This window comes from Chelmon rostratus, chromosome 4, assembly GCF_017976325.1.
Source record: "Chelmon rostratus isolate fCheRos1 chromosome 4, fCheRos1.pri, whole genome shotgun sequence".
NCBI lineage: Eukaryota > Metazoa > Chordata > Actinopteri > Chaetodontiformes > Chaetodontidae > Chelmon > Chelmon rostratus.
The window spans coordinates 19,114,034-19,140,875 of NC_055661.1; the positions used below are offsets into that span (position 1 = coordinate 19,114,034).

The 26,842-nt window shown below is 41.2% G+C and overlaps 1 protein-coding gene across 1 annotated transcript in view; it reads left to right on the plus strand.

Annotated features, from left to right (window-relative positions):
• Positions 1–26,842, plus strand: part of agbl4 (AGBL carboxypeptidase 4) — a 268,049-nt gene that overhangs the window by 215,066 nt on the left and 26,141 nt on the right. The window contains exons 7-8 of the mRNA XM_041935474.1: positions 24,147–24,239; positions 25,699–25,813. Of these exons, the coding sequence (XP_041791408.1) occupies positions 24,147–24,239; positions 25,699–25,813 (208 nt within the window). The remainder of the gene's footprint in view (positions 1–24,146; positions 24,240–25,698; positions 25,814–26,842) is intronic.

Below are 26,842 nucleotides of genomic sequence, written 5' to 3' on the forward strand. Positions count from 1 at the left end.
ACGCTCTTTTCTTGTTTGTTGTTCGTTTCGTTTTGTCATAATCAATTCTCCTCAAGAAATGAACATACCTGAGTTGTTTCAAGTCTGCTTAGCTTTGTGAGTCGTTGTTTCCCATTAAAGAGATTAGATTTGCCTTGTAATCAAAGATGAAAACTTCATTTCGCATTTGGATTCTTCTGCACATTTTTATCAGCCACTCCCCCCGACTAAACGCATTAAAAATGATGAGGAGCTTGAGCTAGAAAGAGAGAGGAATAAAGTGCCGTGAGACAGAAAAACAATTTAATTTCTCTTTTTATGTTCTACCAGTGGTCATTTAGCTGGCCTCTTTATTTAAATGGTAATGTGAAGCTGGCTAAACAGGCATGGAGAATCAGCCTGAGAAGAGAGCGAGACTTCAAAAAAGATGTGGTGTTTCAGGCTCTGGGAGTTTATCTGGGTCTTTCCTCCTGCCGTCTGACAGAGGGAGGCAGAGCAGGGAGCTGATTGAGCGACAAGGATAGCTCTTCCCTGTGTTGGAGTATAATTAATTAGGTGTGATAAATTATACCATTTCTAGCAAACCCTGGCAGCACTGATACATGCACTCTCTAACACACACACACACACACACACACGCAAATACATGTGCACTCGTCACACACACACACATATGGCTCCACATGCATATATTCCCACTTTGCAAACTCTCAGTCCTTCTTCTCACAAACTGAAGATGAACAACATGAAAACAAATGGATTAACTGTCACTTTGCAATCTCTTATAAATCCAGCAGGTTCTTCTTTGTTAAGAAAGTTTTGTCTTTAACTGTAATGTGCTGATTGATCACCAATAAAGGATGAAATGCTATATTTTCTACCTGTTTCAGCAGTAAGAGCGACACACTTTAATAACAAGCATTATATTACTTTCATTATGAACAGCAAGAAAACGAGGGAAGCAGTGTGATTATAATAAAAACAAAGCTTATGATTAATAAGATTAGTTGTTTCTTTGCATCTTCATGGCCCAGAATCACATTTTCCTGTGTAAATCAAAACTTAAGCAATTCTGTATTCTAATTCTGTATTACCATGAAAAGTGATTGAATTTCTTCATTCAGCCCTTATTTTTACGGGCCGACCAGTGGGAGCAGTTCACTCTCCTCTGCATGGGCACACTGTGGGCATAAGTCTATAATAAAAGCAAAGGCAAAAATCCAGCGGTCCACATAAAACACATAAGACTGCAAATAAAGGATAAGATTGAGAGAGGATAAAAAGCATTAAATAAAATCTGAAACATCAATATGGGATAAGCATATTCTTTTCAAGTAGAGGATGAGCTGAGTAATTTTCTACATTTTTTTTTACAATTTAATGGGAAAATGATGTCTAAGCTACACCATGTAATTTTACAATAGCAACTTGGAGTACTGAATCAAAGTAAAACATTGGATCAGCAGAGCGAATAAGAAATGCTTAATTGGCTTTTGTTTTGCTTTCTTGTTTCCTCACGAACATAACTGAGCCATAACTGTGACTCTGGGAGCGTCAATAGTGGAGGTGCTGTTGCAGGTAAACGCAGCCTCCACATGATAACCGCGCTTTCAAGCAGAAGTGGTCATTTAAATTCAGTCAAGGATTTACTTTATTTTCTTCAGCTTCAACAAAATCTTTATTCTCTGTGATTCCCACTTCACCTCCTCAGTTGCTGCACACTTGAAAAGGACTACACCACCTTGATGGCAGAGAAGCTTTTTTCTTTATCTGTGTAATGAAAAAAAAAGTTTTGACCGAATTTATTTGTATCTGCAGCGAGAATTAACTTAAATGAGATGCAGCTAAGTCGTTCTATCCACCAGATAAACAGTGTTTCTCAGTGTCTGCTGCAGTGCACTGTACCAATCCACTGTGTTACCCAACAGTGGGACAAGTTTTCAGACCTTTTGCTTCAGTAAAAGTAGCAAAAAGTCACAGTACTACCACTAATGACACACTAATTACAATACTAACTACAATCCCCAAAAGTATTAGCATTACAAACACACTTAAAGTACCAAAAATAAAAGTACTCATTATGAAGAATTGCCCATTTTAGAATCATATGTGTTATTACTAGATTATAATTAGTGATTCATTACTGTCAACATCACCTTGATGTGCAGCTGGTAAAGATACAATGCTAATTTTAGTGAACTTATATACAGCTTCATCTTTAGTAATATATCACAATTTATTTATTGATTTATTTTGATTGGTGATCCTAACTAATTTATTGACAGACATGTGTAAACTCCTTCATTAACCTTTAACTCGTCACTGCGTCCCTTAATGCAGTTCTGATATTTGACGGGATTCATTGCTTAAGACCAAACTGACACTTGTCTGTCCTCTTCACTGTCAACCTGGACCCCTAGTCCAGGCCTAAGGGACACACACACACACACACACACACACACACACACACCATGCCAGCAGGCGCTTTTAATGGCCTGGTGTTAATGAGAGTCTTGTTTAGAGCTGTCAGATGACCCTGGGCCATGCAGACTGACACCAACTCCATGTTCACAGCTCCAGAGGTCACCACACGGTCTACTTCTGTGTGTGTGTGTGTGTATGTGTGTGTGTGTCCATCCCACAGACAGAATCATTTATTACACCTAATTACATTTCCGACCAGTACATTAACACTATATCAGCATATCTTTAATCTTTGGTAGTTTAATTTTCAATCATTAAATTGATATTAATCTTATCTATGTCGTCTATCCTCGCCGTCACAGAAACGGGTCATTCTTATTGTGCGTCTGTGTGCTCTCTGTCAGTGATCTGTGGGTGCCAGCCGGCGTGGTATAAATACTCTATGAAGAGACAGGATAATAAACACCTACAGAAAAAGAGTAATCCATTTAAAAAGAACACAAGTGTTTTGCAGTGTAGTTTTCTCCTCTGTTTTGATTTGTAAATATAAAAAATGTGCAATAAACACAATAATATATAAACATACAGCTTTCCACATACAACAGTAAAGTGAACAAAACACCCACCCACAAAAGGGCCCATATATGATCTTCTAACCGCAATCTAACTTCAGTCTTGTATTTTATTAAACTGCATTTTTACTAAATTTGCAAAATTAAAGAACATTTTTAACAACCACAGAAGGGAAAAAAGGTGATCCATCCATCAGGATATCTCAATGAATCCAGTGGCCAGCAAAGAAAAGCATTGCTGTTTACCAATAATCAAGCACAGTCCATATTTGTCAAATAGAAATATAGTAAAATACTTAAAATTAAAAAACATAAATCTGAAACTGTGTGGTCCAATTTGTGAATCTTATGTCCTGTATAATAGGCTACTGTGGTTATTAATGCTGATGTGGATCTCACATCTATCTATCTGTATATCATATAGATAGATATCATCTATCACATCTCCCGGCTGCCTCAGGCTGGTTCATAGCCCACAGATGAAGGTATCTGTGTGGCTGAAGTACACAAGCCTGTTAAAATGCTCATTTTAATTATTATTCAATAAAGGCTTTTTCATGTTTTGCCCAAAGAGAGCTTTTGTCCATTTTTACTTTTTTTTCCTCCCGTGTTATTTTTCTTCTGTGTCCCCAGCCAGTGTTTTCCCAACCTTTAGCACATTCACTGTTAGTCCTCCTTTATGTGTTGACAGTGAGAGTGTGATCTAGCTCGCTGTGTGGAGACCAATTCACAGAGTGGGAAGCGCCTGTGTTGGAGCCAAGCTGTGAGTGTGTGTATGTGTGTGTCTGTGTGAGTGTGTGTGTTTAAGTAACGGAGACTCAAGCTGACAGTTTGCCAGCAGCCTTGCACCTGCACACATCTAGGTGTTGATCTCAGACGGGGTGGGGGGTGAAGAGGGGAAGGAGGAGGGGACGACAGGCAGAGGGAAAAGGAGAGGAAGGGATGCGACACGAGGTGTTGGGGCTGGATGAAAAAACACTGGAGCTCTGTGACATGTAATTCCTGTTTGTATGTTTTTTGTATGTACCTGTGAGTGTGTGTGTGTGTGTGAGCGCGTGTGTGTGAGAGCGTTGGCATGCCACAAGTGGAAGGAAAATGTGCAGCTGTGTGACAGGCGGGACAGGAGAGCCAAATGGAGTGATGCATTCTTTCATAGGTAACTGCCAACACCAGAGCGCAGCCAGGGCCTCATTTGTCAGACTCAAGGAAATAGCGTTACAGCGTGACGTTTCACTTCGTCTCTGGCACACACATCAACAACCCTCAGCTTCAGGATGAGAGCGACTGTGCCGCTGATGCTACTGTAACCTGCTGGTGAATTTCATCAGGGTTAATAAGACAAAAAAAAAAGGTGGCGGGGGCGGGGGGTAAGACAGAGAAAATACTTAAGTGCCTATCTTCTGTTCCATCTGTGTCTGTCCATACCTGACTTTTCATTGGACTGTACATATGTGGTGCACTCAGAAGATAATATTTTGCTGCAAATACCATCATAAGTTACCCTGCTCTACATTCATTGGCTGTTTTAACCTTTTGGCAACAGTGGCGAGTTTGCTGCTGACTGCAGACCAGGAAAACTTAGATAAGCTCTCTGGAGGACACTCAACTGTATGTCAGGGAATTCATGACACTGTCAGCACAACACACTGCTGGCTAGCCTGAATTATTGAAGTCCACAGCATTGATAATTTAATACAGTAGATATGTTTTGACAGGGGATGGTTTAAGTGGATAGAAGAAGAAATTAGACTTTGCATTTGGTGTGACGTAAGTGGGGGAAATAAAGTTTCCAGTCTTTGTGCAGGTATAATGTTTTTTACGTGGCACCCTATATGTAGGGATTTGCTGCACTCCGTGACCTAGTTGAGATCCTGCTAGCGGAAGGAAGAGTGAGAGAAAAAGACAGACAGATGGGAGAGGGTTAATTGAAGCTGACATGTGTCCAGTGTTTGTGTGTCCCCAGATGACATGAAGCTCTCGCCCATATGCTCGTGTTGCCTTGTTCGCTCCCTCTCTCCAACCGCCACCACTATCTGATATGCAGTTTTCACACCATGAAAAACATGGTCACACCATCCAGAACCATTATGAATTGCTGTGTCTGTTATTTTTTTCGGTTCTTCAGGGTCTTTGTCACCGATGTTGCTCTCTTATTATACTGCGTGTAGACACCGTGTGCACATCAACATGTGGTGCCAATTGTATTATTGTTCAGTGATGTCTTATCACTCTTTTTATTGCTTTTTTTAACATATGCATAATATCCCTAAACCCACCTGTCCCAGTCTCTGGACCCAACAATGACAATATAAAGGAATGAAACCCATCTGCTTTGTAATGTATATTGTAATGTTTAACTCTTAGAAACAAGGGGAAAAACAATAAATTGGAGGAAATGTTATTTAAAATGAACAAAATTATCTGCCAACAGAACAGGAAAATTTTACTTACCAAGATTTTTAAACAAGTAAAAATATCTAGTCCGAAACTCCCACAGTCATCTTAAAAGTAGTGCAGCCAGATTAAAAACATTTGTCTGGATACAAAGAAATTCTGACTTTGACAAAGCAGTTTTCAACTGGTCAGTGTCAAAACTGCCTGGTAAGAAGATATATTTTATCAGACAACAAACAAACATATATTGCCATAATTACCATTATGGACAGAAATCTGTTTGACTAAACATTTTTTAAATACAGGCACAACATTTTCATACAGTCTGTCCTGAAAGGTGTTCCTCGTGTCATGTTGAGCTGATTTGTAAACAGGAGAAGTGACAAAATATTTGCGTAAAGCACCAAAAACAGAGTTTGACAGAAAAGATCAAACGTCGGTTCTGACGAAGCATACTGGCAACATAACAGTGTCTCGACCTCTGACTGCACCGAAACCGCTCGGCTCAACTCAGGATTACTCCTCCTTAATTTCTGATCATGCTGCCTGTCCTCATCAACCACCTTAAGACTCCGTGGACTGGTTCTTGTACTTACCTTAGGCAAGTCACTGTCATCCATCACCACATCACCCCCTCTTATTACACAAGGGTTGGGCCCTTTGCCAAAGACACTCTGACTGTGCCTGGTTCCAAATTAAAGACAAAACAGGACTGGACTTTGCCACTCAGGCCTCCAAACTTTTGAACAGAACTCCTGATGATAGCAGGCTAACACGCCACACCGCGCCAACTGCACATACGCTACAAAAGCAAACAAGACGCTTGCTTGTCTTTGTTTTGGTTTGTTGTACCAGATGTACTGTGTTCCACATCCTTGGTCCTGTTAAGCAGTCATGCATCTTTTTCTTGCTTTGAGTTCTTCTTGTTGTTCTGCCAAATACAACACACAAAGGAGCTCTTTTTCTTGCTGTTGTGTGGTCGACACCTTGTTTTCTGGTGTGCACGTCCACATTTGAAGTGTGAAGAAAGCTTTAGCCTTGCTCCTTTTGCTGAAATATTTTGCTAAATATTTGCTATTTCTGTTACTTACATGTCGCAAGTTACGTTTTTATGTGAAATGACGCTAAAAACATCATTTATTGCACAAAGTCAACCTGTCAAGAACACACTTAGACACACTCCTTCAAGGCTTTTAGAGACTTTCTTTCTTTTTAATTAGCACAAAGTAACATAACACAAAAGGTGACATAGATACAGACTTTCTTTACCTTATTCTATTTACAGATTGTCTTTTCTCATTTTTATTTAGTGCATCGTCTTTTACTTTCGTGCTCAGCTGTCTCTGCTGTGGGTTAAATGTTAATAGTTTGTGAAATTACATAACTTCTCCCAACAACACAGCGTTTTATTGTAACTGCTGGCCCATTTGTGCAATTTAACATATAAAGAATATTCACAATTTGTGTTCTTATTGTTTTTATGTGCGAGCATGGCCATCGCATTCATTCTGTATGTCTCTCTCACTGTGTCACTCTGTCTGTCTGCTTGTCGGGATGTGTCCCAGCAGGTTTGCCGTAGACTGGCAGAGTGTTGATCTGAGTGTCAGTGGGACTGGGGGTCTACTTTCCCAGCCCTCCTCTCTTCCACCAGCTGACAGACAAGGTCAGGGACTCATCCCGCCTGTCTCGCTCAACTCCTGACAGCCTTTCCTTTGAGAGACAAACCCCGGACAACCCTGCACTCTCTGGCACGCACCGTCGCCAATTAATATTGCATCACCATTTTCTAATCTGCTCCCTCAGGCCCTACTTCTTAGGGTGTGATCAGGCCACCTCACTTTCCTGCATCTCAACCTGCCCCAGCCTCCTTCCATAACAAGGAAAGGACCCTCAGATAGAAAAAAAAAGAGATTACACTACATGTGGCTCTTTGTTGTTGTTGTTGTGATTCCTCTCAGTTTATGTTTGTGATTTATTATCATTTGAGATGTTCTTTTGCAAGACTACTGCATAATCCAGACCTTTTCTAGGTTTTAAATGAAACAAGCTTATTTAGAGCTAAGAGTGACCAGGCATCACTGTGTCCTACTCAATAAATTAAAATTTGACTTGATGGTGAAGGGGCTCAGAGTAACTTTGTCACTGCTCACTTTGTTTTATTTCCTGCTGTTTCAGGAAGAGGATAGTTAGAACAGACTTGAGTCTATGGATGGCGGTGACAGTTGGTTGATCTCCCACTTTAATCCAGACTGAAATATATCAGCTATTTTCCCATATATTGTCTTTTATGATTTTCAGTACACACGTCCAAGCTGCCCTCGGGTTGAATTGTAATAACTTTGGTGATTGTTTAACTATATATGTGGCCACCATCGGGCCAAACTTCCAACTTGTGCGCTACATCGCAAGTGTGAGCATGCTTACACTTTAAACGACGATGATCATCAGTATGTTAGCATTGTGTTTGTGAGGTTAGCATGCTTATATAGTTAGGAGGAACATATAGCTTAAAGCACCTCTTCGCTTACGTACAGCCTCACAGAGAAGCTAGAACGGCTTTAGACTGATGGTCTCGTTACTTTTATTTGATTGATTTAGTGATTATTTACTTTACATTCAAACCGTAGGATTGATAAAGATCCATCAAATTTACTGGAGCTGTCTGAAAAGAAATTATCCTGTCATCTCTGTGGGCACAATTTAGAAAAAGTTGATAAGTGTGTTCCAATAATTCTTCTCTAAATTAAACACACCGTGTCCGGAGCCACCGAGTTTGTGCTGCAAGTGAAACATAACACAATATCCATCTCTTCCTGGCATGTGAATCTTAGGACACATGGATCAGAGAGAGATTATTTTATGGATCTCTTCACGTTGTTGACACATTTTATCATTCTGATGTCCTGCGTTAGTTTGGGAGTTGGGAACATGACTTACCACTCTGTCCTACTGCTAGAACTGAGATGAGGAGCACATTGCCATTTGTTTCGACCGTGTACCTCCATTCTTCAAACTCTGAACTACTTGCAGTCAGAGACATAACACCTCCTGCGACCTTAGTGGATGACTTATCCTCCTACCTTGGGGACTGAGTGATGTGCTTGTGGCTCTGAGAATAGCTCCAGTGCTGTCCATCTGGGTTGGGGTCGGAAGCCGCCTGGGCAGTGCAGTGTATTCGTCTGAATCACAGCTCTTGGCTTGCACATTTGACTCTTCCTCTCATACATACACACACGTACAGTCCACTGACATACAGACACACACACACTGCTGCTTAGTATAGCATGATGGAGGAGCATGGGGCCATGTGTCACACCTTGGCTGCTAAAGCACTCACCTGGCCTCTCCTCAGTACTGATGGATTTACATCGGCCCTGCAGGGGTAGCATAAGGAACACATACACACACACACAGATTGTACTTTAGATCACTTGTTCTAGGTCTGTTCCTTCAAAAACATCAGCCTAGAGGGTGTGAAGGAGAGGGAAAGAACAGAGGAATGTCAGCCAGCAAATATGGCTACTCCTTATATCCCACCCTCCTCCTCATCATCTTTGCTTCATCACATGAGAAAGATAGAGAAAGTTTAATTTTCGGCTGAGAAGTTGTTGGTCTATGTGTGGTTGATTTTATTCAGAAAGCTGACTTCCAGACAGCCTATCTGTATGTGTGTGTGTGTGCGCGCGCGTGTGCGTGCATGCATGCGTGTGTGTTCCACAGATCGCTAATCTCTCTGAAGTCCTGTTTGTTCTCCAGGTTTGCCCCCACTACAAACATTTCCCTGATCAAAGCTGTTGAAAAGGCCTGCCACTTCAAACAAAGTACACACACGCATACACACACACACATGCACACATACAGATACAGACATACGCATCCATTCCAACACAGCTCAACAGCCGACATGTTGTCATGGCAACCACATTAATCCCAAACCAACCAGCGTGCAGTTGTTGCATCAGGCGAGCCAATCAGGAGTGAGAAGAGATAGGAGTCATGAGCTCAATTACCATTTCAGTGCTCGTTTAATTTCAAATGCACAAGTTTGTTTTCATAGACACACTGTGTACGCTGATGAATGCTATAATATAGCTACTCTGAAGTACGAATGTCAGTATTCATTCAGGCTCTTTATATTAGTGAAAGGATTTCCTGCCTTATTTAAATTCACGGGCTGTCTTCTTCCCCTCTCCAGCTTCCCTACATCTGTTTTTTTTTCTCTTTAAGCAGTTATACAACAATCCAAAAATTCTTCTTCTTTTTTTAATATTCAGAAGTCATTTAATTTCCAGAGATAAGCAGTGATGTTATCTGAGACATTTGATGTCAGCTTTATCAGAGAGTTGTATTAGCAGCAGGTGTCACCCTGCATTTAAATCCTTTCAAGTTAACTTACAGAGAGATGTGGGAGATGGATATGTGGATATGTCCTAGAATTTTTTGCTCTTTTTTAATCACAGAATCAAAAGCAAAAAAAAAAAAAAAAAAAAAAAAGAACTGCTGATTTTCCCTGTGGGTAGAATGAAATCTTTTTTTTTATTTGAAGGTACAGTATCAGCTTGGGCTACAATGTATAATTCACAATCAATATCATTTAACTGAGGAAATGGTCAGTTTGGGGAAAAAATGTGTGTTTTTGATTATTCTGTAGTGAGCTGTTCATCTATACTTTGGATTTTTATGTTAATGATGGAAGCTATTTTCATTTGCAATAAAAAGAATGAATAAGTAAAGACATTTTTCAGCCTTATCTGTAATTATAGCATTAATGATCAATACATAGTGAGAAGTCAGCACTCTTCAGTATCAGTGTTGCAGCTGATCTGAGTACTCCACATTGTGTGTGTAGTGACAAAGTCTATGCAGAACTGCAGCAGTTCTCCTATCTGTCATCTTTCTCCAACCTGGTAACACCTTAATGAGAAGGCAAACGATCTCATTGAATGCCACAGACTGCAGAAACCAGCTGGCCCAGACTGGAACAGACTCTGTCCAACTTCATCAGGTGTGCCTAGAGCTAGACCATGAATCAGCCAATCACTGCTTATTGCAGATATATGTGCATTGGTATACAACCAAACAAAGTTTAAGCAGTGTTGCCCTCAAATAGTCTGTCCACCAGAGAGCTTTTGCCCCAAACATTGTACAGAAATAGCCTTGGTCAAGATTATTAATGACTGAAGTACAAATAGCTAGAGTTTCTGTCATACTGCATTTAACCATGACGCTGTGATATATAATGAGACCTGAGAGGGGCTTGGCCCATGTGGGTCAGCACTGGAGGGGTTTTTAACATACCTCAAAGAACATGATTTTAGTGTTTGTCTTCAAAATTGTACCTAAAAAAAATTATCTCATGTGGTGTTCCCCAGGGCTCAATTCTAGGCCCATTATTGTTTAATATGTAGTTGCTGCCTTTTGGCCATCTTATCAAGAAATGCAATGTGTGTTACTATAGTTATGCTGATGGCACACTTTTATATATATCTCTGTCCCCTAATTTTTTACTGTTAAGCAGTGACACGATGTAAATCCTGGTTGTCTGTGTGCTCCAAACTAAACTGAAAACATTCCTTTTTGGCCAAACCTTTCAGTCACCTGGTTTTCCATCGTATTTACAATTCCATTTTATTTTTACTTCTTTTATTGGTCTTAAATCACTTATTATTCTTACTCGTAGGTTGCTGGTCTTAATCATTTTTATTTTATTAATGGTTTTTAAGTCACTTTATATTATTTATGTGTTCATCATGTTCATGTGTGTTTGTGTGTGTGTGATCACTGAAGAGCGAAGAAACTAGAAAATAAAATCAGTGGATTTGGACTTTTTTTTAATCACTCAAACCGATTAATCGGTTATCGAAATAGTTAGCAGTTAATTTAATAATTGACAATTAATCGATTTATCATTGCAGCTCTAATTGCTTGCATTATCAGGTTTTTAAGATCAGATATTATTATCGGTATGGCTTTTGTCATAAGTCCTTATAGTTTTTGATTGACTAAACCTGAAACAAGGATTTGGGAGTGTGTGTCTATGTCCTCCAAATTGAGCAAAATTTGCAAAGGGGTCTTGGAATGCAATGACAAATTACTTATTGTGTTGTTTATGTTTAAGGACTTCTTTGTATGGTTTGAATAGTCTCAAACTTGTTTAGGTTAATCATGACTTGAAGGAATTATGGTGCAAGTTTAATTGTGATCAGTGATATAGAGTCATCTAACAACTGTCACGGCTGGGAGTCAGTAAATGACAGTCTTAAAATGCTAAGACTCACAAAGACTCAAATCAAATCTTTCCAGCATGCCAAAGCAGGCTGCTTTAAAAAGCTTGACAGGGGAGTGTGTGACTATCTGACTGAAAAATGGAATAAAGAAATGCCTATTACTGGAGCTGATTTTCTACTGAAAGCTTTGGAAATCACTAAAGAGCTGAACATGCCCACAGTGGAGTTCAAAGTCTGTGTAAACGATTGAAGCGCCGAAATGGACTCTGCCTCCGTTGCAGGACTTCTCGCCCAGCGCTTCCTCTCAGACTTCAGAGAGAAACTACTGATTCTGATAGAAAGCTGATTCTCTTTGAGATGGTAAAATTGAATTAGAAAGACCTGCAGGCTAGTTTGTCAGGTTTGCTGTATTTATTTAAATAACCCAGTTGAAAAATGTGATTAGAAGATGTTTATTGATATACTTTGATGTATTTGTATTTAATCACTTAACATCTGCTATGTCTCTTTTGACTTTTGATCTTATCTTCAGTTCTTATCCAAACACAGGTGTTGTTTTTCAAAGTAAAATCATTTTCTTCCTTTCTTTCTTGTTTTCAGAAACCATATACGCACACATTGCTCACTGACATTGCTCACTGACATTGAGTAAACTGCTCTCCTCCACCTCTGCTCTGGTTTATCAATGAGCTAGCAGCACCAGGTAACCTAGCTCGGTGAGTCTTCAGTACCTGTAGCTCTGACACCAGACTGTTCCTGTGGACAGCTCGCTGTTTGAAACAGCACTGCTGACTGCATGTCACACAGTTTTTTTCTGATGTAAGAGCTGTCCAGCTAGCTAAGGAGAACAGAGAGCAGCTGTTAAAACTGAACACATGACTGTCACGGATAAAAGTACCAGAAATTGTAACAGCGGAGATGATAGAGTTGCTGTTGGGAGCAAAACAGAAGCAACAGAGCGCTATTATTATTATTAAGTACCAGTTTGTGGTTTTTAGGGAGTTAAATACTGTAACCATTTAAGTGACTTCCTGAAGTCTTGTTCTCACGGTGAAGTTGCCAGGCAACCAGCAGAGATGCTGCACATATGTGCTGGGTGGGGAAGGATAAACTTGACAGTTGGTAGTTACGGCATGTAAATAAAGCAAATAAGCCTATTTGTCCAAATGTTGAGCTAATGATGAACATGGTGAACAAGCAAACAAGAAGAGTTTAATTCGAACATTTCTGACTTCAGCTCACCCCAGTGGTAGCATCAGGAAAGATACTGTAGCAGACAGCAATGCACACCCAGAGCCATTCCAGGGTTAACACACTTAAATATTAACATTTGAAAAGCTGTCCTCTCCAGCTGATCATCTCAGGGTTTTGCAGCCATCTCTAAAAGCAGCAATCGCACAAAATACTGTTTTTGATAGAAAACTAGAATTACCACCTTGTTACTCTATGCCGACTGCCAACCAGTGAAGTGATGCGTTTATATCTATGTCTGTACAGACTCATAATATATGAAGTGAAATCTTTGAAGGAAGTTGATGAAAGGTTTCAAGTGTTTTTTTGTTGTTTGTTTTTTCGGAAATAGACGTTATCACTATATTGACATGTATGATTCCAGAGTAATTTCCAGTGAGAAACATGCTGTTTTCACTTAGAGACTGAGCTTCATCACATGGTGTTACGAGAATCACCTGAAGCTCAGTATCTACAAAACAACAGTTTCCGTCGGCACCCAAGATCAGCGTCACCAATCCAGTATCAGACCAAATGTGAAATATAGTCACAATCTCTTCAATGGTGTTGAACAATGGCCAGAAAAGCATTTTGCATAGCAATACGAGGTCAGAGTGAAGTTGACCTTTGACCTTTTGAATGTAAAATCTCATCACTTTATCGTTTTATCCTGTTAGACATTTATGTAGAATTTTGTCATTATTAGCGTATGAATTATTGAGTTATGGCCAAAAACACGTTTTTTGCAGTCATAGTGACCTTTGACCTTTGACCAGACTCTAATGATTTATTCCTTTAGTTCAAGTGCATATTTGTGCCAAATTTGAATACATTTCCTTTGGGTGTTCTTGAGATACAGTGTTGTGGTCTCCGACCACAGCTGTTACCGTCATGGTGGCATGATAAACCAGCTGATAGGATCTTGACTATATAAAAAACTGACAATTTTGTGTGTGCTTCCTGCTACGTAAAATTCTATATTGATTTAATATCAAGAATAAAAGCTTAAAATGACTAAAAGATTTGCTATCCCCTCACACCTGGAAACAGTCTCATGTGTAAACTGGGAAAAGAACTAAAGCAAAGTGTGGTTGGCTCTCTGTGATTCTGGTGTTAATGAAGAGACAGCGCATTTTATCACACTGTCTTTGTTTTTCTGTTATTGTTTTTGGTGTGTCCCGGTGGCCTGTTGATTTGAGTGGAGCACTAAGTGGTTGTTAATGGCACAAACATGACCGTGGTTTTAAAATAGCAGACTGCCCATTAGGCTGGTATTACCAAGGTAATGGCCTGTTACTAAACTGCTGAATGACATTGTTGCCGCCGCCGAGCCAAGCCGATGCCCGCAATGCACACATGACCACACGCACACACACACACGTACAGTCCTTCCATGCGCAAAAAAAATTAATGCAAGTGTTTTATATACAACGTATGTGTGGCTAGACTGGTGAGCAGAGCTGCAGAAAGCGATCTACAGTAACTTTGAGTCGCAGTATTGATGTGGGGAGAAAAAAAAGAGATCAGAGACAAGAAAAAAGGTAGGATCGAACAGAATAGAAAGGAAGAAAAATTGACTGAAAGACATAGCTGGGAGGTGTGACTGTAGTTATTAAAGCTGGGATGCACTATGGTTGTTTACCTCAGCCTGGCTGTATTGTTGTGGCTCTGAAATTATTGATAGGTAGGAAGAGACAGAGTAATAAAGAACTGTGCATCAGTTCTGTCTGTACGTCCGACTGGCTGACCTCTCTGCCTGTCAGATGGGCTTTAGAAACAGCTTCTGTCTGAAAACCACCACTAGTCCAAATGACATTTAAGACCAAACCGCGTCCTCTCAGTCCATATAGTGCAGATGTTCATGTACTGTATGTCTGTTTGCGCATGTAGCCATTTTTCCTGTAGCATGATGCATTCTCCAAACACACAATTACGTACTGTACACACTCACACACACACAAACACACTCTTACACTGTGGTGCAGCGATAGGGCAGCACAGTAGGGGGTATATCCCTGGGAAATCATTTCTCCCTCTCCTTTCTTCCTATTTGTAACTTGTCCTTTCAAGCAAGACGGCCCTTAAAGTTCAGTGGCGCATCCTTCAAAAAAGGCTATTACTGGCTGCCTCTGATTCTGTATCATGCCGCGCACAGACCAGCCATCCCTCCTTTTTATGTTCCTCTCCTCCTGTCATCATTTTCTGAAGGCAAGAGAGGAGAAGTCAGGGTTTCAGAAAGGCCTGTGACCAATGCCTTAAAACCCTAAGCAGTCTCCGCCTCTGACTTTGCGCCAGACGTCCGTATCATATCGCTAAAAGGGCGTATTGCTTTTGATACTTGACAGAGCTCCCTTTTTGTCTCTCTCTCAGTGGATCTCTGTCTCGCCCTCTATGCCAACTGTCTATCACACTCCTTCTCAACACTTACAGGGCTCCATAAAACAGTGTGTGACTGTAAGAGATACGGGCTGCTTCTGAAAGGCATGAAGAAAAGCTTGAAGTTGGCCCTGAAGACTAGACAAAGAAGAAAGGTTCACACAATAGACTGTGGTCATAAGGCTGAATTTCTCAACCTTTTCTGCCCTGCAACCACATTTTTTGGACCTCAGCATTTAGAATAACATTTGCCATATTATAATGGATGTGTCATTCTGTTTTTTAGAGCCAGGATGTAGCTCTACATACATATAAAATGTATTTTCCAAATACATATATGAAGATATTTTAAACAAATACATTTATCTCAAAAACCCCAGTGACTTGTCCGACAAGGTCAGCTGACACACTAAAAAATATAATGGTTCATTCAACCTTGATTTCTTTGATTCAGTGAATGGCAGCAAAGCTCCCTGGTGTTAATTAAACATTTATGTCTTAATATGATTCTCCTTCAGTAGCATATTGAAAAACATAAAGTGTTAGATTTTTTTTCTTTGCCTTAGGCTGTTCAACCTGCTGTGTTCAGAAACTAAACACCATCTGAAAATCTTGTTTTTTCTCACCTCCAGTGGTTTAACCAGCGCTGTGACATCACTGTTGGCAAGTGAAACACTGCTTTTCAGCCTGCTGTGAAGTTACTCTTTAAGCTTTGCTATATTTATCCCAGTAGTGCATAATTCTGCTGCTTTAATTCAATATCATGTGTTAATTTTTAGTAGTTTATAAAATAGGACAGTCATCTTTTAGATCGTTATGATCATATTACATATTATCGTATCCACTTCACAACTAACTTGCGACCCCAACATGACCAGAGCTCGCAGTGGTAGCGATTTGCTCCTTGGTCATTGATGGCCGAAGGCCCGCTTCTCAGCACCACCTCTCATTATTAACATAATTAGAAAGCCCTTAAGCTCAGGCTTGAACGCTGATGTTTAGGACAGATCATCTCCCCTTCCTCCCGTCCCTCCGATGCTCCTCTCCCTCCGTCACTGTATTCCCCCCTGTCACCCTGTCACTCCCATTGTCTGTGACCTCCACTGTCATCGCGGCTGCCCTTGAGGAGCAGAAATCTCTCCATTTCACAGGGACCAGCCATAAGGGGGCTTGATTGCAGCAAATTGATCCATAATCACACAGCGCTCAGAGCTTTTTATCCTGCCGCCTCTTCATCTCCACTTTAGAGGCCCGCCGTTGGCGTATTTACATGCTGTCATCTCAAGGGTTTCCTCTGCTCCCGCCCTTCTCCCTGTCTTTTTTTGTCTCTCTCTCTCTATTTCTCTCTTCGTCTCTCTGTACCCTTCATTCCCTTTATGATTCTCCCAATTTTCTTTTCTCTCTTTCTCTGTCCCTCCCCTTTCTGTCTGGATGTGATGCCAATCGGAGTGTCTCGACATGCCCATTGGTTATCCCCTCCCTAGGCCTCTCTCTCTCTCTCTCTCACACACACACACACACACTCAGATACACCTCTGACCACCGCATCTCTGCTTCTGATTGCTCTCTTCAGCTACACACACATCCTAGATCTCCATGATGACCAAGGAGAAGGAGATGATTCAAGGAGGGAAGGATGGAGGAGAGTACAGAGAGAAAGGGAGTGTAGAGATGAGTAGATGATGGGATGAAGGTATAGAGGGATGCTCCAGAGGCAGAAGTGACTTAACCCAACAGATACTTGAGAGTGGTGTCACCCAGTATCTCCTCTCTTACATCTGTCCCACGTACATCTGTCTCCTTCTCTTCTGTCCATCTGTCGGATTCAATCAACATGACTATAATTATAATTAAAGTAACTATAAGTACATATTGCCATTGCGTGTTGTAGAAAGTTTTCACTGTGTACAATAATTTATAATGAATGAAAAAAAGACAACAAATGGTTAAAGCTTACACAACCTACTATACTGTACTATACTTTACCATGCAGCTGTAGAGCTGTAGCTTCTGTCTGGAATACTGTGGCCATATCGTCTATATTTTTCTGGAATTTTTGGGCTTTAGTATCCAGATTTCCAGGGAGGAGTTTATATTATGCAAATGAAAAAAAACAAAAATGAACTAACAAATGGTGAATATTTTAAAGGCAGATTGGAGTAATTTTGAACTCAGTACTTTTAGTTTTGCTACTTTTAGGCAGACAAGTAGTATTCACTATTTCTCTACCAGATTTAATGTTGAGGGCGTAAAAAACTGCAGTTACACCTTGATGTTGGGAAATATATATAATGTACAGAAAGCCAAACTGAACAGTGAATGGAATAAATAAAGTATAAAAAATGTAGAATTTATATGCTACTATTTTGGTAGGTGGGGTAACTTGTAAGATACTGGCTAAAGGTGTGTACATTATGATATGCTTCAAATAAATAATTGTGGTAATGGTTGTGGTGAGAACCACCAAAGAACATAGAATAAAAATCAAAAACAGGAGGCAGATTCTGGGGAAGCTTAGTAAAGTTTCATGTGTTGTTCCTGCTTCTCTTTGTTCCCTCTTCACCTCTGTCTCACTGTTTGTCTTTCTGTCTCCGCCTCGCTGTCCTCTGTCTTTTCATCAATCATCCTCTGTGTCCCTGTGCATCCACCTGTCTGTGTAAATATCCTCTACTCTGTAGCTTCGTCAGTCCAGAGGAAACACTGTTTTCCGTCTTGAACTGAGCTGCCCAATTTTATGACAATTAGTGATGTTTATGCAGGGTATCAATTTTTCTCTCTTACTGCACCCCGCCCCATCTCGCTGAGGGTGTAGCTGTGTAATGTGTGTTGTGTCAAGTGACAGGGGGTGCTTTATGGATGTGTGAGGAGGCCTTGGCAGTGCCTCTTTCTCCCCACAATAAGATGAGCTAAATAAATCTGAGGCATGCCACAGGCTCTCCAGCACCTACACACACACACATACACACACACACGCAGACATGCAAAAATTTAAGTCAGAGACCTGGTCAATTCCTGGAGAAGAAAACAGCATCATAAAACTCTTATCACTTTAGAGCCCCCTGCACTTCAGTGCATATCCCCATCCCTCTCTGTCTCTCCTTTTCTTCTGTCTTTTTCCTCTCCCTCTCTGTTTGTCCTTGAGGTGGCAGAGGGTGGTGTCAGCGGGTGGAGCGAGGGGGGCGTGAAGAGGTGCAGAGCTTTGATGCTTGTTGGGGCTCACTCAGCTGGGCAGTACACGATGCTGCATCTCGTCCCAAGGCTCTGTATAAATTCAACGCCAGTGACAATTTACAGCTCGCGCCCATCCTCGATATGACGCACTGAGCAGGGCGCCAAGCGTGTCTTGTTGCCATCTCACCAAAGTGAAGCTAATTTATTACAGTGTAAAACCCACAGAGCAGAGAGGCGGGGGCAGAGATATAGAGAGGCCTTGGTTTGAGACTTGTGGTATAATGTGGTATAAAGCTGTGGCCAGTGTGACATTGTTTTTTTTATTGTATCACTGTGTTCTGTGGAGCAGGGTTACACTATATACTGCGGCACAGTTTCCCTTCCCGTTCTGTCTCACAGAGTTTAGATATTTCACATTTCATCTGATTTAATGAAAAACCTAAGATGCTATTTAGTGTAAGTATAAGATAACTGTAGTCATGCAGTTTAGTGCCAGCCTGAAAATCGCCCCTCATCCTTCCATGTCAGAAAGTTTGGACACTGAGCAAAAATCTGCCTCTATCTTCTTGAATCAAATTTACTTTTTAAGTGGGTAAATGTATTTAAATATATGCCATCATGCTTCCAGAAGGTCTTGACAGGGCTTCCTTTGTACCTGCTGAGGAAGAATGATGAAGACGATCTCAGTTAATTACATCATGTCACAACTTATGAGATTGAACCCAAAGTTCCCAGGACTGCTGTCTCAGAAAGAGCTGACCAGCACAATCAGGACTGACCTTCAGAGTCCATTAGATTTATGTTGTTTTTCACAGGCACTTTTCTTCTCTCCGGTAATTTACATATTTATCAGAGCTGATCGTAGTTTGACATTCTTTAATTTTTTTTTTTTTTCCTCTCGGCGAGCTGCAAGAGAATGAGCAGTAATGTGCCGTACAGTGCAGCGTGTGACTTTGGCAGGTGAGAAATATGCTGAGGGAGCATTTTGATTTGGAAGTGTGGGCATAAATTTTGCCTCTGTCGCTTTCACTCACTCATTGTCACACACAGCCTCCCCCCTCCCCTGCTCAGCCTCCAACCTCTTACTGTAGCCCTCACTCACTTTCTTTCACTCTGTCTCCAATTCTTCCTAATTCTTGTACTTTAATTTTTATTTAGTCATGTGCTGTGACGTGCCCACGGAGCACTGTGATGACGTGAAGTTAAAGAGGTTCATCATTTGGTGACCTCTCAGCAGTAGGTAGTGTTGCCACAGCAGCATGGCTGCAGTGAAGAATTTAAATCACAAGAACATAATGTGTTAGCATTTCATTAGTTGTGATATTTTACAGCAAGCAAATCACTGTTTTTTGAGCACTTTGGCATTTGGCCAAGTTGCATGTATTTTTCTTCCAAAATCAGAGAGGCTGAAAGGGGATGGTTCCTGCATGGGGTCGTGTGAATTAGAGCAGGGATCAATATTCAGGGAAATCTTTCCCACCAATTTTCCACCTCAAGACACAGTAACATTTCAGAGAAAATGCCGGTACGGCTGTGCTGCAAATGAAAGCTGCAACATTGCAAGGACAAGCGCGTAAAGGGTTAGGTCTGTTTGACAAAAGATGCTTTCATGTCTAGCGAGCGAACCAAGAGACTTACAAGACCGCTGATGACGTATTTCAATCCGCCACTTGTTTACGGCTGCACGGCCAATGCTTCCGTTGGTGATTAAAGATCAAGAAGAAAGAGGCTTAACAAGCATTGCAAGTTCTTTTGTTTGCAAACAAGCTTCCTTTTTCCAAAAGTGACTGGAAATTGGACAGATTCAGAAAATAATCCTGGAAATAATGAGACGTTTTCCACGTGAGTTACTCATACATCAGGCCTTGGCCCATGTACTTCTTCTCCTTCTTCTTCTGTTGAGTTTTATGGCAGCTGGCATCCTTTAGTGTTGCATTCACGTATCTGCTGGACTGTACCTTTCCCCATATGTTCCAGCATTGCCATGGCATGTTTGAAAAGGCATAAAAAGGAATGTCCTGAATGCAACTGCATGTGTGAATAGTGAAAATCACTAGCAGTGCCTAAAAGGTCCCAGTTCCCACTAATTTACCGGGAACATGGACACAAAGCAGGAGAGAAGATATACATGTAGCATGTTGCCAACATTCTTCACCATACTCAACCTTTATTTCAATGGTTTGTGCAACATCTACTTAATAGTACTTAAATCATGTCATGACAGTCAAGTGCTCACCCAGCACTGCTTAATGTCCACATAGGTTTCACAGCACTTTCCTCACCCAGCTATGATTTGTCAAGACTGTCACGATATACTACTTCTTCCATTTGAGTGTATAAATCCACACACGGGACAAGTTCACTTTTTTCTCGGTTGTGATTAATGTACGCCAATGCTAAAAGTGTTTGGTGATTACTTGATTAGTCGCTGGACAAAAAATTGTTCCATATTAATCGATTAAGCCAAAAGCTAAAGTGTAAAAAATTTGCTCGTTCCAGCTTCTCCAATTGCTGCTTTTTTACATCGCAAACGGGCGATTTTAAGATGATACTATTGGCCCTGAGAAATTGTGCTGGGCATATTTTACTATTCTTCATCATTTCATGCACTAAATGATTAATCAACTAATCAATAATTAAAATAATCGTTAGCTGCGTTCCTAATGTACACACACACAATATAATGCTAACCCAATCATTGTGACACAGTGAAAGATGAAAATGTAGCACGTATCAAAAACAAAGATAAAGGAATGATGAATTTTCATTATCCAGTCATATAAATGAAATGGCAGTCTTGTGGGTTTGACATTCAGCTCAGCACGCCACTTAGAAGACATTTATGCATGAAACACTGTTGTTCTTCCTTCTTACTACAATCTCTAAAAATGGTCTGCAAGAAAAGAAAAAGAGTTCTAAGAAAAGGGAGTTAGGTCATTTGTTTTGCCTTAGAGAGCTACCTCACTCTGATCCCTTGCCTTTTCTTTCTCTTTTACTTCTGTCTTTGGTTCCCTCTCTTTATCTATCTCCCTCGAATGACAGCCCCTGCCTGCTGATCTCTACTGACACCTTGAGGTCAGGAGATGCAGCTGCAGTGCTGGGCTCTTGAGACTCATCTATAACTTGACCTTAACCTCCGTGTTGTCACCCACACCTAAGCCAAAAATTAGATTTTCCTTTACATATAGCCTTGCTATGGTACTTGGTTCCTCCAGCTTCCCTCTGGGTGTTGGGTTGCCTATGGAATAGTGGGACTTAATTTTGTGCTACATCGCATGGCTGGGCACAGCCAGATACAGAGCAATGCAGAGATACAGACACATAAACACAACAACTACTTGGGGAGCATTTGTGAGAGCCCTGAGGAGACACAGTTACACACACACACACACACACACACACACACACACACACACACACACACACACACACACACACACACACAGAGAGAGAAAGAGAGAGTTGTGTTTTCAATCACTTTAGAGGACATTACATTGACTTACATTCATTTCCTGCATACTTTCCCTAACCCTAACCTTACCCTGTCCTTTACCAAGGTCTTCATCCTAAAACTTAATGGTAAATGGGGACTTGTGTTTTGTCCCCACAAGGAAGGCGAGTCCCCACAATGTGTCTGTGTAAACAGATTTATGTCCCCACAAGTTGAGTAATACATGTACACACACACACACACACACACACACACACACAGAACGATGTGGGATAAACAGTGGATCCATTGTAAGCTCCAGGAGCCTGCTGTAAGAGATTGTTTTGATGAAGCAGCAAGGGTACACCAGCACTGAGACTAAATGTAGCATGGCCAGGATGGTTGAATTCCCCGACAGTCGGGACCTTGGCAGCTGTCTCTGGTTTGGCTCACAACTATCTGGGTTCTTGGTTTTACTTTAGGGAGAAAGGCAGTGTGTGTATGTGTGCCTATAGTTTTTCTTTCTTTCCTGATTGCAGCTTCGTACCGTACCGTGTGTGTGCAAGTATGTTTGTGTGTGTCTGGACATGTATTACCCACGTTTTGGGGACATAAAGATGTTCACACAGTGAAATTATGGGGGTTTTATCAAGTGCCCATAATGTAAATCATCAAATTTAATGTGATGATTTGGGTTAAGGTTAGGGGTTAGGCAAGTAATGAATATGACCATGGTTAGGGTAAGACATCAGGAAATGAATGGAAGTCAATGTAATGTCCCTAAAAGAGGTGGAAATACAACTCTCTCCCTCTCTCTCTCTCTCTCTCTCTCTCTCTCCATCTGTGTGTGTGTGTCATGGCTGTAATCTTGTACCAAGAGCCTGTGCGGTGGCCTGGGGTCGAGGCCAAAGTAAAATTTCTAAGTGATGGAATTTCACAGCCACCGAGCACCCAGCGGCCGGCCAAACCGCAAGCACTCACATTTACAACAAACGGTCCGCCCCGCTCCACGGAGACTCCTGAATGGCAAAGCCATTTGTCTCTGTGAAGGGCAGAGGGAGAGAAAAACGAAATAAAATCAGAGGCAGAGTACTTAAATGGAACAACACTTTTTTTGTTTACGACCCCTAACCACTCAAACAGACACACTCACACACAGAGAGAAGCATATACACACACTGCTCTGAGGCTAAATTGGAATTAAGGAGAAGGAAAGGTGCATAGCCTGTTGCTAATTAGCATTTTCTCTGCTCAGCAGAAGCGGGTGGAAGAATCGATAAGATATTAAGTTTGTGTATAGCGATGAGGCACACAATCACTTTCATCCATTAGTAACAGCAGATTAGAGGAGAAACAATGGCCAAGAAAACAGCAAAATTTTGACCTCTGTGAATGGTAACTGTTTTTGTTCTTCAGCCTGTCTGTTGTACAGTAGTTGAGGAACGATCCTCAAAATATTTACGGTAATAGAAGCGGTTAACATGACCTCTTACAGCTAGACGTTAATTTGACTTTTAGAAAAGTGTATTTTATGTTTTTTTGATCCTAGCTTCTAATACACGATAGACTATCTCTAGAATTTACCCTCAAACATTTCACAGCAGGTTTCAAAGAGGACATTAAAGCACATTCCCGTCATTCTCATGTAATTAAAAGTTTCAGATGCAGTCATTCATTTGGCCAGAATATAGAGAAGAAGCATTCATTCCAAGACCTCTCACTTTTTTGCAGAAAATGTCTCTATTTCAAGCATGTTGTAAGGGTCAATAACCCATATTTATGCAAAAAAAATCCACCATTAAAGTGACTGAAAAGTCTCCACGGTACAACTTACCTGTCCACCATCCCCTCCAGGAAGAGCTAGAGCAGCGAGCAGAGAAGTGTCTAGCCAGGGAGAAGTCTTCAGCCACACCTGAAGACTTGATTCAAAGAAGACCTCTCTCAGGTCACACCTGAAGCTGGCTGATCCTGACCTCTGTAGATGTATAATTCACCTCTCCTGTTGAATATTCTGTGCCATGTGTTGGTTTGATGTTTGATTCATGTGTGTCTGGCTGAAAACGGACGGCCAGGTCAGTGTGTGTTTTGACCCAGCCTCTCACACTGGGCTGTAATAGGTTACCTTAATATTTAACCGTGACACCAGCTTAAGATAATAATATCTTAAGATTATAATATCCTAAGATAATAATATCGATAAAAGACTGAAAGCTTTTAGAATTGGTTTCTAAAAGTCTACTAGAACTTTGTGCATGAACAACACAACCTATTTCTCCCTTTGACACTCTGTATTTACCTTTTTTTACACCTTTCTCCCCTCTCTCCCTCTCCCCCCTCCTTCAGACCATCGCCAGAGTCCAGAGAGGGAGAAGAAGCTGGTCTTTCTTACAGCTCGTGTTCACCCTGGAGAGTCTCCTGCCTCCTTTATCTGTCAAGGTAAAGTTTTAATGTTAGGTCGGTGCCCTGTCTCATTGATTTGATTCGGAGGCAGCACCACTGGTCTGTATATTGTTTGGTAGTGCTCACCAACACATGTATTTCGGAACACCTACTAATCCTTGATCAATATTTTTTTAAATCTGTCAAATAACTCCTGACTCAAGTCATGGTATAAAGGCCAATATAAGACAAAGGGCATTCAATTTCCTTTTTAGTTTACCAGCAAAACCGACAAAACTGAGAGACTGTCACACTTTTTTCCTCCAGATCACAGAGGTATTAAGCTTCCACATAGTTGAGGGATTTGCAAGTATCATGTTTGAAAAAGAATGGTCGAATGTTTTTTATTATGGGTCAAGAGCCAAAAATGCTGGCTTCTACCTTTCCTACAATGCAACTCAGTAGTATCTTTTGTCAGATTTCCCTGAGTAAATACCCTCATCTGTCAAACACTGTGACCCAGTTTTTAATACAGGCTTTCAGTTGTAAATGTTAAATCTCCAACCCACTGATATATAACTACGTTGAGTACTTGCAATGCTTACTAAACTGAGTTGCCATTTATTGAAGCATGCTACATACAGTATAAACTCTCCTGATCATTAATCATTCTGAGGACATACAGTCTGCTCAGCATCCGAACCTGAGATGTTAGAAGAATAGGTACAAGAACCTATGTTTCCAGTATCACAGGATATCACAGGACTGCATTATCTTCACTCCTGAGCTCTGCTAACTCAAAACTAATAAAACAGCTTGACAAACTGGGGAACCGTTGGGAAATTGTCTCCTTGTGCAGGACAACGACCTACAAAACAGGATAGCAGGATTTAATGACTCTTTGCTCTCTTCCTCCAGTGGTGAGTGGGCTGGTTTGCTTCTTCTGGGTCCCACTTCCTTGTTTATCGGAAGCAGGTCTGAGGGGGGGGCGGGCTGATGCGATAAAGGGACAGAGGGCACGGCCTTACCTTTAGCATAGGTCCCTGTCCGCTACTTTGACTCAGTAGGAGAGAGAGTTAACGAAGTGTAGAGATGGTGTTTGTGAGGAAGGGTCTGAGGAATGAGGTGGGGTAAAGAAAACGAATGTCTTTGTCATATATATATATACTGTATATAGTATATACTGTATCTGTATCTATATACTTGTTTGTCTATCTAATCTACCTACATTATCAGCCTGCGTGTGTGTTTTTCTGTGTGTGTGTGCATCATTACGAATCAGATGGGTTGGCTTCTGGCCCGCGATGTGCTGTCTGTTTTTCCAGCGCCGTCAGCTCCATTCCATTTGTATTGATTTAGGCTTGACGTCTCCTATTCCTCCCCTGATTCTGACGATGCCCCTCGCTGTCCTTCCTTCTCCTTTTGTTTCTCAAAACTCAATTAACTGCCAGCCCGTCTTTGGTTTTCTTTTCAAGCCTATTTCCCTGTCATGTGCGTGCGTGTGTGTTTTTGATAGGTGTGATTGACTTCCTGGTGAGCCAGCATCCCGTGGCTCAGATCCTAAGAGATCATGTGATCTTCAAGATCGTCCCCATGCTAAATCCTGATGGAGTCTACCTGGGCAACTACAGGTATGCAAGCACACAAACACGCGCCTTTGAATTGTTAATTTGAATGCATTGCTACATCACATAGATTTCACACATTACATGGTTTTATATCCTGCTATGTGGGATTAAACCTTCTTAACTCCACCTTTAGGGAGCTTAATGAATTCATATAGCTCACAGCAGTGCATTTGTTAGAAGATAGTATTTGGCTGTAGGGCAGTTCTCTCTGACAGTCTCTCTGTCCACCCTCTCCTCCTCTCTGTCTTTAACACTATTGCTGCAGCTCTGTGGGCATCCTCCTCTCCTCTATTCTCTTTCCCTTCTTCATAATTGCCTTTTACTTAATAGGCTCAGCCCCAGGAATACTAATGCACACTGAGATAAGCATCAGCAGCGTGCTCCCAGTGTGTCTGTGAGTGCCATCTAGTGGTGGTGCCTCATCACTGGCTCTGAAAACTTGCAGGGAATCTCAGCTGCTGTCCCCAACAGTGACAATCTCTATAATATTGCTGTCTGTGATTGGTGACTGCTTAAAGGCTGTTTTCATGAGCGTGCTTTCAGACTGAGTGCTGATGAGCAGCATATTGACAGAAGGTGAGTAGTAATAGTCCTCACCTCACCAACCACACATGCTAATTTCTACACATGCATGCACTTTTGCCCAGTCCGTCTCTCTCTCTCTCTCACTCTCTCTCTCTCTCTCTCTCTCTCTCTCTCTGTGTCTCACACACACACACACACACACACACACACACACACACACACACATAGCTATCTGGCAAGATGCAGTGCAGAGCAGACTGAAATGGATACATGCAGAGGAAATAATCAATGTCAGTTAACCTGGGATGAGTATTTAGTTCATGGGTACGGTATCAGTAACTCCTGTATCATTACCAAGGGCTTCAGTAGATGTCAAAGATACACATGACAACAAACAGGGCATCTTGGGGTCATCTTAATATGCAGTGGTGCACGTAGCTTTTTTAGTCAGGTGAGTACCAGGAGATGGTGTTTGGAACTCTTCTCATAAATACTGTGCTCTTAATA